At 41.7% G+C, this 18,760-nt stretch overlaps 1 protein-coding gene across 2 annotated transcripts in view; it reads left to right on the plus strand.

Annotated features, from left to right (window-relative positions):
- The window catches only part of LOC124721104 (serine-rich adhesin for platelets-like), a 481,067-nt gene that overhangs the window by 340,982 nt on the left and 121,325 nt on the right, over positions 1 to 18,760 (plus strand). For both annotated transcript variants that reach the window (XM_047245921.1, XM_047245922.1), the window contains exons 7-9: positions 6,351 to 6,536; positions 6,689 to 6,814; positions 17,873 to 18,009. In XM_047245921.1, the coding sequence (XP_047101877.1) occupies positions 6,351 to 6,536; positions 6,689 to 6,814; positions 17,873 to 18,009 (449 nt within the window). The remainder of the gene's footprint in view (positions 1 to 6,350; positions 6,537 to 6,688; positions 6,815 to 17,872; positions 18,010 to 18,760) is intronic.

Consider the following 18,760-nt stretch of genomic DNA (forward strand, 5'->3'; position numbering starts at 1 on the left):
CCGCAAATGAAGCACTCCTCAACATGGTTAACTTTCTGTAAAGAGCAATACAGGCTATTTAGTAGAATTTTATGCACCGTGCTCAAAGTTTGGGCAATTCCCCATGCACCTCATTTTTGCGCACCACAGCTCGACCCCTCCTGCAATGCGGTGGCCCCGTCTACTGATATTGGATCATTATTGTTTTCCTCCTCCTGTCACACAGCACTTCAAACCTATGTTTTTTAATTTTGTAACCATTTACTCCAGACCCTTGGCAAACATTGGCCCAATGCCTTTTTTCCTACACTTGAGTGCCCAGTACTTCTGCAGAGCTACTAGGTGCACAGTCACCATTCTTTTAAAAGAGATTTACCAGCAGCATGTTATCCTGCATTGAGATACACAGTCATGCTGAGCATCTCAGATCCAAACTGAGGAACAACTGTGTACCTCATATCTTTTACTTTGCATACTCTGATTCCTAAAGCACCATCTAGTGGTAAAATTTTCGTTAAGTTTTTCTGTTTCCATAACATTTCCACATTCTTTGATAATACTCCATTCAAATTTGATCATTCTCAGCAGAGGTTATTTTTATACAGCTTTTTGAAACTGTAACTTCAATTATAATCACCCAGGCACTAGGTCTAGACTACCTTAACAACAGATAAAAAGGTCGGTAAGCTGTGTGCTTGAATAAGGGAAGAAGGTTTTTTAGGCACGGGGTGTGATGAAGTATGTGTGGCACAGAAGGGAACAGGAAATCACTTGAAAACACATGAGGGTGAAAATTCAGGAATAATTATATTGGCAGGAAGAATGTGGGACATAAGAGATTGCATCTACAAATCTACAATCTGTGCAGTAATGTAGCAGATGTGACCATTGATAAAAGGTGGCTCTGAAGTCACAGCACGTGTTGTTCGGGAGATAACAATAAAACACGTGAAAGTAGAGAAAGAAAGCAACAGACACTTAGTAATATAATGCAAAGAGAGTAGTAACAGAGGTGACAGCTCTGGGTTGTGGGATGGAAGGGAAACTGGTAGACAAAATCAAATAATGGAAAGCCCAGGATGGAACAAAAGCAATAAAGATAGATTTCTACTCTCCACATAGAGAAGACACTGAGTCACACATCTGGAGACAGTTGCCATGTGTTTCTGAGCTGTTGCGTGAATGTGTGAGAGTACTACTTCAGAAGGACTTGTCCAAAAGCTTAAATATTTCGTGTATTCTTTCTTGTTGTGCCTGTCTGCAACTCAGTGCCTCCTCTGTGCAGTGAGTAGCAATCTGTCCTTAAGAAAGTGAAAGGTCATCCACAGAATTAATATTTCCAGGTATTTGGTTAACAGATTGTCGTTCCCTACCACATAACATGCTCCCATTTGCTTTCTCCAATTTGAAATGATGATGAATTGTCAACATTAGCTCTATTTTGCACACAAGTGCATTGCATGGGTGAAATTAGTGAACTTTAGCAAATGGATTCTACAAGACATTAACATGAACCAAAACAACAATATCACATAATATATTTGTGGTACATCCTCCATAATTGCTAATAACCTCATATGTCTTCCCATATCAGATCTCTTACTGGATACATATCTTATTGGCTACTGCATATGACTGTGAAAATTTTTTCTGTGCTTTCTTTGCACGTGTGCCGTGAATCAGGCTGTTGAGGATCATAGATGTTAAGCATTCTATAATAGTGGCACTGGACTAACTCCATGGACAAAATACTTAATTTAAGGTTTCATCCAATAAATTGTTACATCTCTAAGGAAAAAGTGCATGCAAATAAACTATCTTATAGTGGAGATGCTGAGACGCAGACATGCACAGCAATAAGACTGTCACAAAATAAGATTTTGGCCAACATGGCCATTGTCCAAAGTAGATGACACACACACACACACACACACACACACACACACACACACACACACACACACAAACACACGCAAACACATTCACACAGATGGAACCCACACACACATGACCACAGTCTCTGGCAGCTGAAGCCAGACTATGAGCAGCAGGACTAGTGCATGATGGGAGAGGCAGCTGGGTGGGGGTAAGGAGGAGGCTGGGGCAGGGAGGGGGAGGGAGAGTGGGGTAGGGGTGGGAGACAGTGAATTTACTGGTGAGGAGTGTGAAGGGACGAGAAGGAGAGAGGGTAGGGCAGCTAGATGCAGTCAGGAGGTTAGATGGAGGGTGGGGGAGAGAAAGGGGGTAGCAGAAAAGGAGAGAAGTGAAAAGACTGGGTGCGCTGGTGGAATAGAGGGCTGTGTATTGCTGGAATGGGAACAGGGAAGGGGCTAGATGGATGAGGACAATGACTAAGAAGGTTGAGGCCAGGAGGGTTTGGGGAATGTAGGATATATTCTACATCTACATCCATACTCCGCAAACCACCTGATGGTGTGTGGCGGAGAGTACCTTGAGTACCTCTATCAGTTCTCCCTTCTATTCCAGTCTCATATTGTTAGTGGAAAGAAAGATTGTTGGTATGCCTCTGTGCGGGCTCTAATCTCTCTGATTTTACCCTCGTGGTCTCTTTGCGAGATATACATAGGAGGGAGCAATATTCTGCTTGACTCCTCAGTGAAGGTATGTTCTTGAAACTACTGAGCTACTGAGTGTCTCTCTTGTAGAGTCTTCCACTGGAGTTTATCTATCATCTCCGCAATGCTTTTGCAATTACTAAATGATCCCGTAATGAAGCGCGCTGCTCTCCATTGGATCTTCTCTATCACTTCTATCAACCCTATCTGGTACGGTTCCCACACTGGCGAGCAGTATTCAACCAGTGGGTGAACAACTGTACTGTATGTAACCTACTTCCTTTGTTTTCGGACTGCATTTCCTTATGATTCTTCCAATGAATCTGGCATCTGCTTTACCGACGATTAATTTTATATGGTCATTTCATTTTAGATCACTCCTAATGACTACTCCCAGATAATTTATGGGATTAACTGCTTCCAGTTGCTGACCTGCTATATTGTAGCTAAATGATAAAGGATATTTCTTTCTTTGTATTCATAGCACATTACACTTGTCTACATTGAGATTCAATTGCAGGGAGAGTTCCCACCTGTGTGATTCAGAAAATCTGGTGTTGGTGGGAAGGATCCATATGGCACAGGCTGTGAATCAGTCATTGAAATGAAGAATGTCGTGTTGGGTGGCGTGCTCAGCAACAGGGTGGTCCGGTTGTTTCTTGCCCAGTCTGTCAGTTCTCCTTCTCCCGGTGCCTACAGTGGAAACACTTTTTCACCACAAACCCTACCAGTCAGACTCAACCAAAGACCAATGTTGAACCCTGCCTGTCTCAGTTCACTCCTCCATCCAACCGTGATCCACCTCCTCTGCCCCCAAATCACCCCCTATTAACTTCCCAGAATTTCTTAACCTCGAACCTTTCCTCACCTTCTCCAAATCCCTCAACATGCAAACGAACCTTATATCTGCAGAAAGAAGTGCAGTCCACCACCTAAAAACTAATCCTGACCCTATAATCCTACCTGCAGACAAAGGCTCACCACCATTTGTTTTGAACCACAAGGATTACCTGGCAGAAGGACTCTGCTAGCTGTCAAATACATCAACCTACTGACAGTGACCCGATTTCAGAAATCCATCAGGATCTCCAGTCTCTCCTCAAATCCTTAGGTCCATCCCACAACCTCTCCCTGGAGTCCATATCTCTCCTCACTCCTACCACACCCTGCACTCCTACCTTATACATGCTTCCTAAAATCCATAAACCCAGCCACCCAGGATGCCCCATTCTGGCTGGTTACTGTACCCCCACTGAGAGAATCTCTGCTCGCATGGACCAACACCTTCAGCCTATTACCTGGAACCTACCTTCCTGTTTAAAAGATACCAACCATTTCCTCCACTGACTCTCCATAGTTCCTGTTCCTTTACCACATGGTGCCCTGCCTACAACTACTGATGTCACCTGCCTTTATGCTAACATCCCTAATGCCCAAGGCCTTACCGCTAATGAACTCTACCTTTCCCAACAACTGACAGATTCCAAGACAACAACATCCCTAGTCGCCATGACCAACCGTATCCTCACCCATAATTACTTCTCCTTTGAAGGCATTACCTACAAACAAATCTGGGGTATGGCTATGCGCACCATCCTATGCCAACCTGTTCATGGGCCATCTAGAGGAATCCTTCCTAAACACCCAGAATCCTAAACCCCTCACCTGGTTCAGAGTCATTGGTGGCATTTTTGCAATCTGGAGTGAGGGTGAGGGTGAAGATATCCTATCCACATTCCTCCTGAACATCAACACCTTCTCCTCCATTCGCTTGACCTGATTCTACTGAATCCTAGGTGTTGACCTTCACCTCAAAGATGGCCACATCAGTACCTCTGTCTATATCAAACCTACTAACCACTAGCAATACCTTCACTTCAACAGGTGCCACCCGTTCCATAGAAAGAAGTCCCTTCCATACAGCCTAGCCACCCATGGACATCGCATCTGCAGTGACAAGTGGTCCGCCGTGAAATACCCCAGGATCTCACTGAGGCCTTTACAAACCATAATTATCCTCCTGACCCTGTACAAAAACAAATCTCCCATGCCTTATCTTTCCAGTCACCCACCACCTCCCAAAGTCTCACCATCTGGCCACAGAAGAGCATTCCTCTTGTGTATCTCAGTACCACCCAGGACTGGAGCAACTGAATTACATTGTCCTCCAGGGTTTCAATTACCTGTCATCATGCCCTTAAATGAGAAATGTCCTGCCCACTATCCTTCCCACTCCTCCCAAAATGGTATTTCACCTTCCACCAAACCTACACAATATACTCGTCCATCCCTACACAACCCCTGCTCCCTACCCCTTTCCTCATGGCTCATATCGCTGTCATAGACCTAGATGCAAGATCTGTCCTATACATCCTCCCACCATCCCTGCTCCAGTCTGGTCACAAACATCGAATATCCCATCAAGGACAGAGCTGCCTGTGAAACCAGTAATGTGGTTTACAAGCTAAGCTGCAACCACTGTGCTGCATTCTATGTAGGCATGACAACCAACAAGCTGTCTGTTTGCATGAATGGCCACTGACAAACTGTGGCTTAGAAACAACTGGTCCACCTTGTTGCTGAGAATGCCACCCAACATGACATTCTTCATTTCAATGACCAATTCACAGCCTGTGCCATGTAGATCCTTCCCTCCAACACCAGCTTTTCTGAAATATGCAGGTGGGAACTCTCCCTGCAATATGTCCTATGTTCCTGTAGCCCTCCTGCCCTCAACCTTCATTAGTCATTGTCCTCATCCATATAGCCCCTTTCCTGATCCCATTCCAGCACCACACAGCCCTCTATTCCACCAACACACCCAGTCTTTTCACTTCTCTCCTTTTCTGCTACCCCCCTCTCCTCTCTCCCCGGCCACCATCTAATCTCCCGACAGCACATAGCTGCCCTACCCTGTCTCCATCTCGTCCCTGCACACTCCCCAGCAGTGCTTCACTGTCCCCCACCCCTACCATGGTCTCTCTCCCCCTCCCCACTCCAGCCTCCTCCTTCCCCCACCCAGTTGCCTCTCCCATCATGCACCATGCACTGGTTCTGCTGCTCGTAGCCTGGCTTTAACTGCGAGAGACTGTGGTCAAGTGTGAATTGTGTTTGCATAAGTAAGAGTGTGTGTGTGTGTGTGTGTGTGTGTGTGTGTGTGTGTGTGTGTGTGTGTGTGTGATCTATTTTGTTTTGGACAAAGGCCATCTTGCCTGAAAGCTTATTTTGTGACAGTCTTTTTGTTGTGCCCATCTCTGACTCAGCATCTCTACTATATGGTGAGTAGCAACTATCCTTTTCATAATATTGTTACATTCCACCCTGGAGTTTGCATTGTTCATATAACTCATCTGCTACATCAGCTGCAAATAATGGTAAACACTCAATTGTGCACCCAACACAAAATTTTATTTGGAGGTGTAACGTAAATAACTTTTAGAAATGCTAAATTAGTCACCATCATAACTTGCACTGTAGATCATTCATTCGCTTGACCTGATTCTACTGACTGACTGGTTAAACAGATTCCAGTTAAGAATTATCAAAGAACTACAATAACAACCAGATTTTCAGAACTCTATGAGCATAACAATACATTTCTTTTGATAAATGTTGCTTTTTATATTTTATCGTGCATCACACCGCTACAGTTGTATTAAACATGTTTATGTGATCATTCTCTTTGCTATGTAACTACAATAAATGTGTAACATAACTGTAAATATAGTTAAAAAAGTTTTATTTGTAATGCTACTTATGGAAACAGAGTCATCAGTGCTAATTATATATGTATAGGATCACACGGTGAACCATTACATGAAGTCTGGTGCAGATCGCAACAAGCTTGTACTGGGAATCCCAACTTATGGCCGCTCTTACACGCTTTTTAACCCCCTTGCTACAGAGTTAGGATCACCTGCAGATGGCCCAGGTGAACAAGGAGACTCCACCAGGGAAAAAGGATATCTTGCATATTATGAGGTAAGCTTTATTTTTAAAGCCTGCAGTGTATGTAATGACTCATTTAAAAACTAATCTATAATTTTAGTGTAGTATTTTTGTTTATGTGTTTTTTCAATATACATGATGCTTTAAAAGAAGCTCTATCTTTTTTACTGGTTGCCTTGTTACAGATCTGTGAAAACCTGGAGTCTGATGATTGGAAGGTGGTACAACCAAATCCAAGTGCTATGGGACCTTATGCATATAAAGGCAACCAATGGGTTAGCTATGATGATATGGATATCATTAAGAAGAAGGTTTGGGCTTTAAGTAATTTTGATTTTATACTCTAGGGTTTGGTTACAACTAATTTTATGATGTAAATCACTTTAACTGTATTGACAAAGGTATGATGCATGCAACAGAATCATTCTCAGATAATTTCAAAAGAAAAAAAAAATGTACGAAGTGAATTAAATGCACCAAAATGAAAAGAATAGATTGACACCAAGGAAACCATTGAAAATGCAGTGAGATGAAATGATATCAGTGTAAACCATTTCGATGTGCTGAACCTGCAGAGTAATGAATATGTTCTGGCTTTTTTTATAGCAAGGACAAACACAATATATGGAACACAGTGCTTTGTGGAGCAAAACATAAGGTACTGGTTGTGCATTGCACTGAACACCTTGACTGGAAAAAGTAATACAGCTTAAATAATATACCGAGCACTCATTTTTGATCACTTAAATAATTCTGTTTCTTTGGTAACTCACTAGCATGGCCTCTATAAGTGAGCCTGTGAACTGTATGGACAAGCGACTCTGAAATCGTCCACATCATTAGTGAAGGTACATCACTCCTTCCTTCCAGGGGGTGGGAAAACCACGTACATACATAAAAACACTAGGCATAGAAAAATGCATAGTACAGAAAGAAAAGCACTGGCACTGAAATAGCACTGGTACCATGGGAGGAAAAAACACTGATCTCACAAGGCACTGAGATGATGAGTCATGGAGAACACCAATGATGGAACAGACATCCATTTCATCACCCAACAACAGTGGCTGCTGCAGCATGCGGCAGGCAGGTGCTGGCAAGTAGGGGCCAGTAGGGGCAGAGGTGATAAGGGGGCAAGTTGGTGCGCCATTTCCCCACTCATGAGAGGCTGTAGGGCAGGACCGTGTTTCCATAGTGACATCCTCATTGAGATGAAAGATTGGCACCAGAGGTGTCAGCAAGGGTATCATAGATGACTGCCTCACAGGATACAGCAACGGAAGTGGTGGCGGCCACTGTGGCATCAGACGTAGTGGAGGCTGCATCAGCAATGGCAGTTGAGGAGTGAGGTTGGAGGCAGGAACCTCAAGTAGCAATCTGCGAGGCAGCAATGCCCTCGTGACATGAACTGGACCATCTGTGACACAGGAACGGGCATCAGCTGCGACTGGATTAGGGGAGGCAGTGGGTTTTCCATAACATGCCGCACCATGTGCAGGCACAGCTGGTCAAAGTGCCAGCATGTCTGCCCATCAGGAGTGTGCACAATGCACAGGCACCAGCTCTGGTGATGCTTGATGATGTCAGGAACCCATTTTGGCCAGTAGCTGAAACCATGACCCCAAACAGGTGCACCCAGCTGGAACTGTCATGCTGCCAGTGACACTGGTGGATGGTGGCATCAAATGCAGCAGGTAAAGGAGTGTCTATGGTTGGCATCCATGTAGCAGCTCTTGCTCCCACCAGTGTGAAATGGTACGAACTCAAAAAATGGTCTAAAGCAGCTTCAGTGGACCTGCCAGGTACATACTTCCATGTCTGAGTTTTAAATGTGTGAATCATGCTTTTTGACTCACCATTAGACTGAGGATGAAACAGAGGAGCAGTGAGATGGGAGAAACCGCTATGCTGACAAAAATAATCAAATTCTCAAGAAACAAACTGAGGGCTGTTATTGGTAACCACGGTATACAGAAGTCCCTCAATTGCAAAAATCTTAGACAGGGCCAAACCAGTGGCTGCCATGGTCATAGACAGACAATGCACAATGGAGGGAAACTTGGAATAGGTGTCCACTACAATGAGCCAATACTGACATTACTGATTTAGGAAGGTCACAGCAAAATTGACATTAGACACTCCAATGGGTGCTGCAGCATCGGCTAGGGAGAAAAAAGATGACCACAGGGCCGCCTGTTGCTGAGCACAGTGAGTGCAAGTGGCAAAAAGCTATGTAATGTCCCCATCTATGCCCAGCCAATACACATGCCGGTGGCCCAAACCTTTAGTGCGAGACTCTGTATGTCCATCTTTTTAGAGATATTTGCAGGACACGGCTGTTTGATAGAGGATGTCAAACACCTTACAGCCGTCAAGTTTCCAACCTTATTTAATTTGGCAGCCAGTTTCAGACTTTTACCATGCCATCTTCAGGCCCCTGACCAATTTGTAGTAATAATCTACCTCGGTTGTGAGTCAGCAGGTGATGGTTGAAGTGATCACTGTAGCAACAGTCTACTAATACCAGTACTGCTGGCCCCTGTTTTGATCAGAACTGAAGTAGATTATACCCACACATCTGTCAGGGGCCTGAAGATGGCATAGTAAAATGCTGAAATTGGTTGCCAAATAAAATAAGGTTGAAAATTTGATGGCTGTAAGGTGTTTAATTTGACTTCCTGTTTTTTTGGTGTGAGAGGTCCCCCAATGACAGAAGCCACAGTACATTAGGGCATAAAGAAGCGGGAGTCGCAACATGGGAAGCAGCATCCTCCATAGCTAACAAAAGAACCCTCTCAAACACAGAAAGGTGGTGCTGAAGGGAGAAGTAGTTATGCAAGGGATCCATGGCACAGCTCGGGGGTTTTTCCAGCCAACTGTGCTGCACAAAAGAGAGGAACCGACTAAGTGCAGTATCCACTGCGATGGCTAATGCCATTGTGGCACTAGTGATGGGAAAACCATCAACTGTATTCTGGTTCTCAATTTCTTAATAGAAACAAAGCAACTCATCATGATCCATAAGCCTGGCCCATTCAAAAGGCAATATAAGACATTGGTGTTGGTGTGTTGTGCCATCAGCCAGTAATGGATCTGACAATGATAATGAGAGAGGAAGAGAGCCCACAGCTGCAAATGATGTGCTACCTTGTCCGGCATGGAAACTGAAGGGTTAGAAAGAGCAACCAATGGCCTGTGATCCATGATTGAATGGAACTTAGAACCATACAAGAAGATGTAAAATTGCTTGAGGGTGAACACAATCAGTAAAGCCTCCTTTTCAATCTGAGAATACCTCTGCTGAGTGGGAGTTAAAGTGTTAGAAACATAAGCAGTGTCCACATGTTTGTGTGCCAACACCATGCCGACATTGTGCTGAGAGGCATCTGTAGCCAACATGAGATGCTGACGCAGCTGAAAAGTGGCGAGGCACAGAGCAGATTGGAACTCTGATTTAAGCAAAGCAAAGGCTCAGTCACAAGTGGGAGACCAGAAAAAAGTCACATTTTTATGCGAAAGCACATGCAATGGCTAAGCAACAGTGGATGCATCCAGTAAAAACTTACGGTAGTATGCAGCTTTACATAGAAATGCTTGCAGTTCCTTAATGGAGGTTGTCTGTTGTAAAGCCACAGTTGCGTCAACATGGTGACATAATTGCTAGACCCCTGTGCAACAAACCTCAAAACCTAGGTACTCAATTGATGGCTGAAAATATTGAGATTTGGCAAGATTGTACTTGAGACCCACAGACTGCAAAACAGAAAACAACAATCGGAGATTGCCAAGGTGGTCTTCAGCAGGAGGACCCAAAACAGAGATATTGTCAAGGTAATTGATGCAGCAGGGTACAGAGACTGTCAGCTGTTCTAAAAAATGGTGAAAAGTTGGAGGTGTGCTAGCAACACCAAAGGCAAGTGCTGATATTGGTGTAGACTGAAAGGTGCATTGACAGCTGGAAGGCACCTAGTGGCCTCATCCAAGGGCAGCTGAAGGTCTGCTTTCAACAAATCCATCTTGGAAAAATAGTGGCCGCCTGAGAATTTTGCAAGTAGCTCGTCAGGGTAGGGCAAAGGGTATGTATCTATCATGGACTGTGCATTAATGGTGACACTGAAGTCGCCGCAGAGACAAAGCTTATCTATTGGCTTCTTAATGATGACCAGTGGCGTAGCCCATTCACTGGAACAATGATGTAGAGTGACATCAAAAGGTCTAATTTGAGTTTGGTAGAGTTGTGCAATGCAACAGCCACCTGTCGTGTCCAAAAACAATTGGGGGGGGGGGGAGGGGGGGGGAAGGACTCTTTCATGGTAATATGGGCCTGAAAACTACTAGCGCAACCCAGCCCAGGGGAAAACAGAAGGACTCCAGTTGCTGATACAGAACTTGATCTGACCTCATCGGCACTGGAGAAACTGAAAGCTTTAACTGCATCTAATCCAAACAGGTTTGCAGCATGGGAATTATCCTCAACAAAGAAGGTGAGAGAGCAAAAACATAGTTGGAAGATATAGGAACAGAGAACTGACCTAGAATCGGAATCTGCTGTTTATTGTAGCTAACCAACTTCTGTGAAACCTGTGTGAGGGGAGGGGAGCTGAGCCCAAGTCCACATATGTTTGTGTGTTTACTCAAATTGCTGCAGCTCCTGTGTTCACTTGTGTCTTTAGCAGTTTATTAAACACATGCAATTCAATAAACAATTTGTTTGGGGAAAGAGTCACTATAAAGATACAGTTTATGTTCATCGGTACTACTATGTCTGGCACATTTGAAGAGGAGTTGCATACCAATGCAATGTGGCATTTCTTTTCACAATTGTTGCAAACCACCCAATGCTTAGGGCACACAGAACACTCATGCTGTATGAAGCAGTACAAGGAAGACAGAAGAGAAACATGCAGCTGCTGCTGTGGTGTGGCCTGTTGCTGCTGTGGCCATAACCAATGCTGCCCCATGCAATGCTGAGTTGAAGGTTGTACTGCTGCAGCAATTTCCCTGTCATCCTGAACACTTAACAGCATGCCTAAGAGGAGTTGACTGAACAACTTCCGATACCTTCTCCCATGCAGCAGTCTGATCACATGTGGCCCGTGACACTTCAAAAGACTTTGCTATAGTGGGCACATCTGTGATTGTCAGAGTCTCACACTGATGTGATGTTTGAGGACTTACTTATCTGGGACCAGACAAATAATAACATCATGCACTATGTGAATGGCATAGGATTTATGATGGGTACCAGTGACAAATTTATGACAGCTCAACCCATGTAAATTGCAGCCAAGGCTTTGTAAGATTGTTTTGGGCATTGCTGACAATGGCAAAATTCTACACACATCACAATGACATTCTTTCTGCCGCAGTAACAAGTTGAGAGAAGCTTGCAAATTTCATTAAATGATAAGCTGGCCATTACTTGCAAAGTCGCAAGTTGGTACAACAACTGATACATCCGCAATGAAAGCAATGAAAGAAAGAAAGAAAGCCCTACTCAGGTTTGCATCGCCCACATGAAAAACCTGGAAATGTTGGTATAACCATGTCTCATGGGAGTCCCAGTCTTCAGCTGATTCATCATATGCCAGAAGGGCAACAGTTGCACTGACAGGAGAGTAACCTGCCATGAACATACAGACACCACTTCATTGAGAGTGGTGACAAGAGCCTGCTGTTTTTCCACGTAAGCTTGCTGTTTGGCAATGAGACATTGGAGTATTTCTTCCATTGAAAAGTTTGTTGGGTGACTTAGCACTGACACTAACACAGAGAGAAAATGTAACCCTTAATTGTCACCAAGTTTGTTATAGCAACGATGTATGAAACATAGTACTTTATAAAGCATCACATAAGATACAGGTTGTGCATAGCAATGAACACATTGACTGGACAACAGTAATACAGCATAAAGAGTAGACTGAGCACTTGTTTGCAACTGCTTAAATAATGCTGTTTCTTTGGTGGCTCACTAGAGTGCACCAAGGGACCGACCCAGGTGATGCAAGCCTGTGAACCATATGGATGCATGCTCTCTGTAATTGTGCACATCATGAGTGAAGTTACATCAGGTGTTGAAAATTAGTTCTAAACTGAGACCCTGCACAGATTGCCTGCTTATTGTAAGTAGTTCCCAACCATTAGACTATCTGATTATGCACTCAGGCCTGACTCAAACTTTCATTGCCACTGATGTTTCCAGACACTACTGCCAGAGTTGTCACACTGGGTACATGGTGATCACACTACTGGGACAATGGAATCAGCAGAGGGCTGTGGCTTGTCAGGGATATATATGAGAAGAATTAAATGATATGAATTGAAATGAAGTGACTGGATCACTGAGGATGACATCATTGAAAATATAATCCAATGAAATAATGTCAGTACATAACTATTCAGATATGCTGAACATGCAGTACAATGAATATGTTGTGACAGCTGAAAATTTGTGCCAGACTTGAACACAAATCGAGACTCCCTGCTTATTGTAGGCAGTATCCTTAACCATTTCACACTGTCTGAACTCACCTCCAGGCCTGACTCAAGTTTTTATTATCAATGATGTTTCCACCTATGATTTCCAAACACTACTACGAAAAGGAAGTAAGATTTGGGCCACAGCCTGTTGGCAAAGAGGTCATTAGAGACAAAGGATGAGCTCAAATTGGTGAGGGACTGGGAAAGAAATTGGTCATATTCTTTCAAGGAAATAATCCTGATATTTTCCTTAAGCCATTTAAGGAAGCTGTAGAAAACTTAAATGTGGATGATCAGAGTATGCATCTGTTGCCTGACCATTGCACCACATTGCTCAACCTGTACCACCAGGGGTTCTCCTGTGTGGTATGTGGGATTAGCACTACTGGGGAATGGATCAGTGGAGGGTCATGGCTTTTCCTGCAGGTTCGGTCTACCTGAATGGTCTGCACTGATATCATTTTATATGATTGTGTCTTCACAGATTTCATTACCATCGATGCATTAATTTCATTTCTGTACATTTAGTTCATTTTGTGTACATCTCTTGTAGCAGGGTAAGCCATGGTTCTCAATCAACTCCAGTCCTCAGTGGTATGATTCCAACATACCACATGGGGGAATGACAGGTAGCTGTGTTTGGAAATCAAAGGTGGAAACATTACTCACAGTGAAAGTTGTGTCTTCACAGATTTCATTACCATCGATGCATTAATTTCATTTCTGTACATTTAGTTCATTTTGTGTACATCTCTTATAGCAGGGTAAGCCATGGTTCTCAATCAACTCCAGTCCTCAGTGGTATGATTCCAACATACCACATGGGGGAATGACAGGTAGCTGTGTTTGGAAATCAAAGGTGGAAACATTACTCACAGTGAAAGTTTGAACCAGGCCTGCAGACATGTTCAGGTAGCATAATAGTTAAAGATAAATGGGAAATCAGGGTTGAAGTCCTGGTCTGGCAGAAATTTTTCACTGTCTAAACAATCTAAAAATAAAATATCTGTGACTGAGAAAAGTTAATTTACTTTCATTAGTTTTAAATGATCATTCCTACTGTAGCTATGAAGATTAAAAATTTACTGCAAATTGGAATGAGTTATATTTCAAGACTTTTGATTATCGAGTACATCACATCCTCAGTTGCTAAAATTGGTAATGACCTGACAGAGTGCATTAGACTGCAGTATCTGCATCATGGAATCCTTGTGTAGTTGTCAGGTTAGTTTCTGTAACCTTCTATGTGAATTTTAGCCTTGATTCCTACTGTGTTTTTGTTTAAAATGCAAAAATAATGTCAGAGAAAAGTGCAGTCTAATTAACAAATGTCAGCAGATTGACAGACATGTACAAAACATGAAGGACTTCTGCAACATTATTTTCCGCAAGAAGAGGTCATAACTACATCAAGTTATGAAAAAGATCGCTAATCACCATCTGCCAACAGAAACAAAATGTGACACAAGTGTTGGCTTTTGGTGCCAATTTTGTTCATCTGGAGGAAATGAACTGGCTTGAAACTGAAGTTCTTATCTGTCCTGTGTCAAGGGAGACACAGAAAAAGAGCAGAACAAGGTGCAATGAAATACCACAGCCAGGTTTGAAAGTGGCATGCATTCTAATCAGTGTCAAGGAAAGTGATACACTGACATCACAGAAATAGGTATCAATGGATGAAAATGAGAGATGAATTAAATGGAGGGGAAGAAATCAATGACAACAACATGAGAAATTACTGAATGTAAACCATAGTAAAATACTTTAAATAAATATATATGAAGAAAAGGGTAGTCAGTCATTAGCATTTTAGTGTTGTAATACAGGTGTGAAGAGCCAGAGAGTGCATTGGCAGGTAGCTCTAGGAAGGTGCAGGACTATTCATAAGTACCTCCAGGGTTTCAGAAGACAACTGTGAAAAAGTTGCAAGTTGTACAGAAAACAGACACATACCAGTGGAGCATCTCTCTGAGTCTTTTAACTCACATTACAGGTGGTGGGTACTTTTTGTGACACAAAAGTCAGAACAAAGCTCATTGTCCCAGGTAGTCAGTGAATCTAACAACTGCAACCAGTGTAGTTTTATATGCAGACATTATACTGAATTACCCAAGTAGCTGACTGTGGTCTCTGCGGTTACTTGCTACCATGTGTCATTAATTTCTTCAGGCTTTTGATGAATGACTCCCTCACACACTTCACCTTCTTTGCTGTCGGGCCTGGCTGGCCTGTTTTCTTCACACCACATAAGCAGCGAGTTTCACAGAATGTGTTGTTTTTGAATGTTTTGTATATTGAAGTACTTACCTGAGATATGGTACAAAAATGTCACTGAATCATCACAGCAAATCTGAGGACACAAAAATGCATGCATTGCTGTTCATTCTGCTATCATGTCGCAGTGCGTATTGTGAACCAAAGCTTAGTGGGGGGGGGGGGGGGGGGGGTGGAGGGGGGTGCTCTATACTCTGATATATCTCATTTTTGTACTTGACATGCAGTTTTCACACAGTCATCTTCTGAAACTGTGGACGGGCTTACAAGTAACCCTGTATTAGGCCAATATTTGCAGTTCAATCTCACAGATATATGAACAGTTTGGTAAGTAAACAGGTTTGCTCTGACAAGAACACTGCAGACTAGGAGCTAAGGAGATACTGTAGCTCCAGGTTGTGTAAACATTGCCAATTTGTTGATATCAAATGAGGAAGTGATACTTTGTGGTCATAACAAGAACCTTCTTTAAATGACACATGAAAACATTAGCACATGAAGAGCCACTTTGAGGCAGATTACCATGGCTGGGTGCACCTCAGAAAGTAAAGAAATGTAGGTGAGCATGAAACTGACTAAGGTTAAGTCGAATATCATAGGTTTACTTTCATATAGAGTAGAAAACTGAGTAATATTTGTATCATAGCTAGTAAATGACAGATGTTATCATAAGTGATTATACGTTTCATAGATTTTGAAATGAACATGCAATGTCTGGAGTGTAGAGGGTATTCACACAACGTATGTTGCACAGCAAGTACATGAACAAAGAGGAAGGTGATTGGAACAGAATGTATTGCGAAGATCATAATAGTATGTTATATGGATTGTCTCAAGTGTGAAACACTGATCTTGAGGATACAAGTGGTTTTTATATGTTGTTCAGTTACTAAATTTAATCAATCCACCTGAGGTGGCTGCCCTCTTTAGAAGTTATGTTTACATGAAAGACATTAATCAGCAGGGAACCTCAGCCAAGGATCCACCTACATCCCTATGAGGCAACAGTAGTGGACACTATCACAATCAGGTGCTTTGTCATAAAGGTGTAGTCGACACATCCCCAAATGAATAAGTACTATTTATGGCTTTATATGATAAAGGATGAACAAGTGTTTAACAATGTAAGTGTTTCACTTGTTTATGAATAATAAGTGCTTTACCTATAATGTCTGTCATTCATTAGAATCTGAATGGATCCATACTGTCATTCAGTTCATCTTGAATTATGGTAGTGCTGGTGACAGTGGGTTCATTTATCTGGGCTTTGAAATTTATTCATGGAACAGATTAAGGATATGGTTTTAATGTACAAAGTTTATTTGAAACCTGGAGTATATTGAATGTAATATTATTCATTACAATAAATACAAGGCTGTAGGGGAGATAGAGATGATATATTTTGATGGGTTGTATCAAATAAACCACAATGCTAATACTAGATGGTGTTTGTCCTGAAAAGAGGGGTGAGTAATATTTGCACCATAGCTGATAAATGATATAACTGTTTCTCACAAGTGACTACAATTTCCATACATTATTCATTGGCCTCTAGAAGAAAGATGAGTCAGGTTCGTGGATGTTATTGCCATGGATGAATCACATAAAATGTTTTGCACATTGGAGATAAAAAGAGTTTTTTCTCTTCTTGTCATTAGCTTTTAATGTCACACTGATAAAAATAATTTGTTCAAGTATTTGCCTGATATTCTTTGTTAAAGGAACAGACACTTAATTACATTGTCCATGATTTGAACCTGCTCTCATTATTGCTGGTCAGCATCACATGGTGCTCTGGATGTGATGGCAGACATACATTTTCTTCACCTCCTCACATGATAAAGGATTTCTCTTAGTTCTTGTGTTATGATGATGGTTCAGAAAGGCAAGGTAAAGTTTGTTGTGTACACTGAATCCTTATTATCATGTCTAGAGTTCTTTAGTTCATGGATTTTTGGGTATCACTTAACAAAAGGAGCAGGGAAATACAATTATCAGGAAAAATATTCAGTCAGTAGCAGCTTTTGAAGGGAAATTTTGATCAAATTAGAATGCTGGATCAGGGAAATTCTGTGAGTGTGTGATAACTGAGATCTTCATTAAAATAAATATGGCTCATAACTATTTTCATCTTGAATGGTAATTAGGATGAAGTAAAATTCCATGGCATGTAGGTCTCCTATTTTACTGATGCATATATTGGCATGATGAAGGTAAGATATTCAGAAAGAAGAAAATGGAGGACAGCAAATGAAGTAATTTTGGGCATTACATGAAAATGATGACAAGGAGGCTCAGTGTTCCTGTAGAACTGACAGTCCATTGTACAGCACAATATTTCTGGTGAAAAATTGGAAATATACTATTTGTCTCTACATTAATGAGGGAGTGCAATATACAATCAACACAATTATTCCATTTTAGATTTATGCAGTACTGTTAGCAATGTGGAACAGGATACTATTATTTTTCAAGAGTTGTACAAAAGTGACTAATCCATGAATTTCCTTCTGTGCCTGTATTTCTCTCAGTCAATCTTTTCACAGGGTCTAAAGTGTCATCAGAGAGGGAGTTTTCAAAATTCATCACTTTAATGAGACTCTGTAAATTTTTAGGCACAGTATGTGAATGACAATGGCCTTGGAGGAATTATGTTTTGGGCTATTGACAATGATGATTTCAGAGGCAAGTGTCATGGTCGTCCATACCCACTTATTGAAGCAGGCAAAGAAGCAATGCTCAAAGGAGTCAAGTAAGTATTTCATCTGGAAAGACTCAAACTGTAATATTGATAGTCTTTTGTCTAATATTGATAGTCTTTTCTCTTAATATTTCTTTCCAAATATTGAGCTTGTGTCAGGCATCTCTGCTATGAGTTGTGAGGTGTGTTTTCTGTGGTGTTTCGATAGATAGTTGCAGTTTTGTTTCTGCATTGTGTTGATACACAGACCAAACAGGTACTTCTCTTTGCCTGCTTTATGCATTATGCAATATCAGTGAAAATTGTTAGTTTCTTTCTTGTTACACACAAATACATTTTAAAGTGGAATTTTACATGCTCAGCCTTTAGATTAATCCTAAATTTTCCAGTAACTGTCTTCATGGAATTAAGCAGGTAAAGGTCATACCACTAAGGTATTGCCAATTAGTGATAGTCTGCAATGCCAGTAAAAATTCTGAAAAAAATAGTTTAGAATATGATGGAGTACTTTTGAAAAATAAAACTCTTGCCAGTCATAAAAAACTAACATTACAAGAAATTTTCAAGGAAAATATTTATTTGCTCCAGCCTGTGGAAAAAGCCTAAAGCACTGGACTGAAAAAACGATAAGAACATTTTCAAAATTTAAAGACTATGCAATACATATATTGCCATGAAAGCATAAAAGTATTCCAAGATAAAAGATAAAATACTGTAAGAGGTATGAAACTGTTTCATGTGTGCAATGAACAATGTCATTCCTGATGAATTTGCATTGTGTTGGACCTTTTAGAAACTTCCG

The sequence above is a fragment of the Schistocerca piceifrons genome, chromosome X (assembly GCF_021461385.2).
Source record: "Schistocerca piceifrons isolate TAMUIC-IGC-003096 chromosome X, iqSchPice1.1, whole genome shotgun sequence".
NCBI lineage: Eukaryota > Metazoa > Arthropoda > Insecta > Orthoptera > Acrididae > Schistocerca > Schistocerca piceifrons.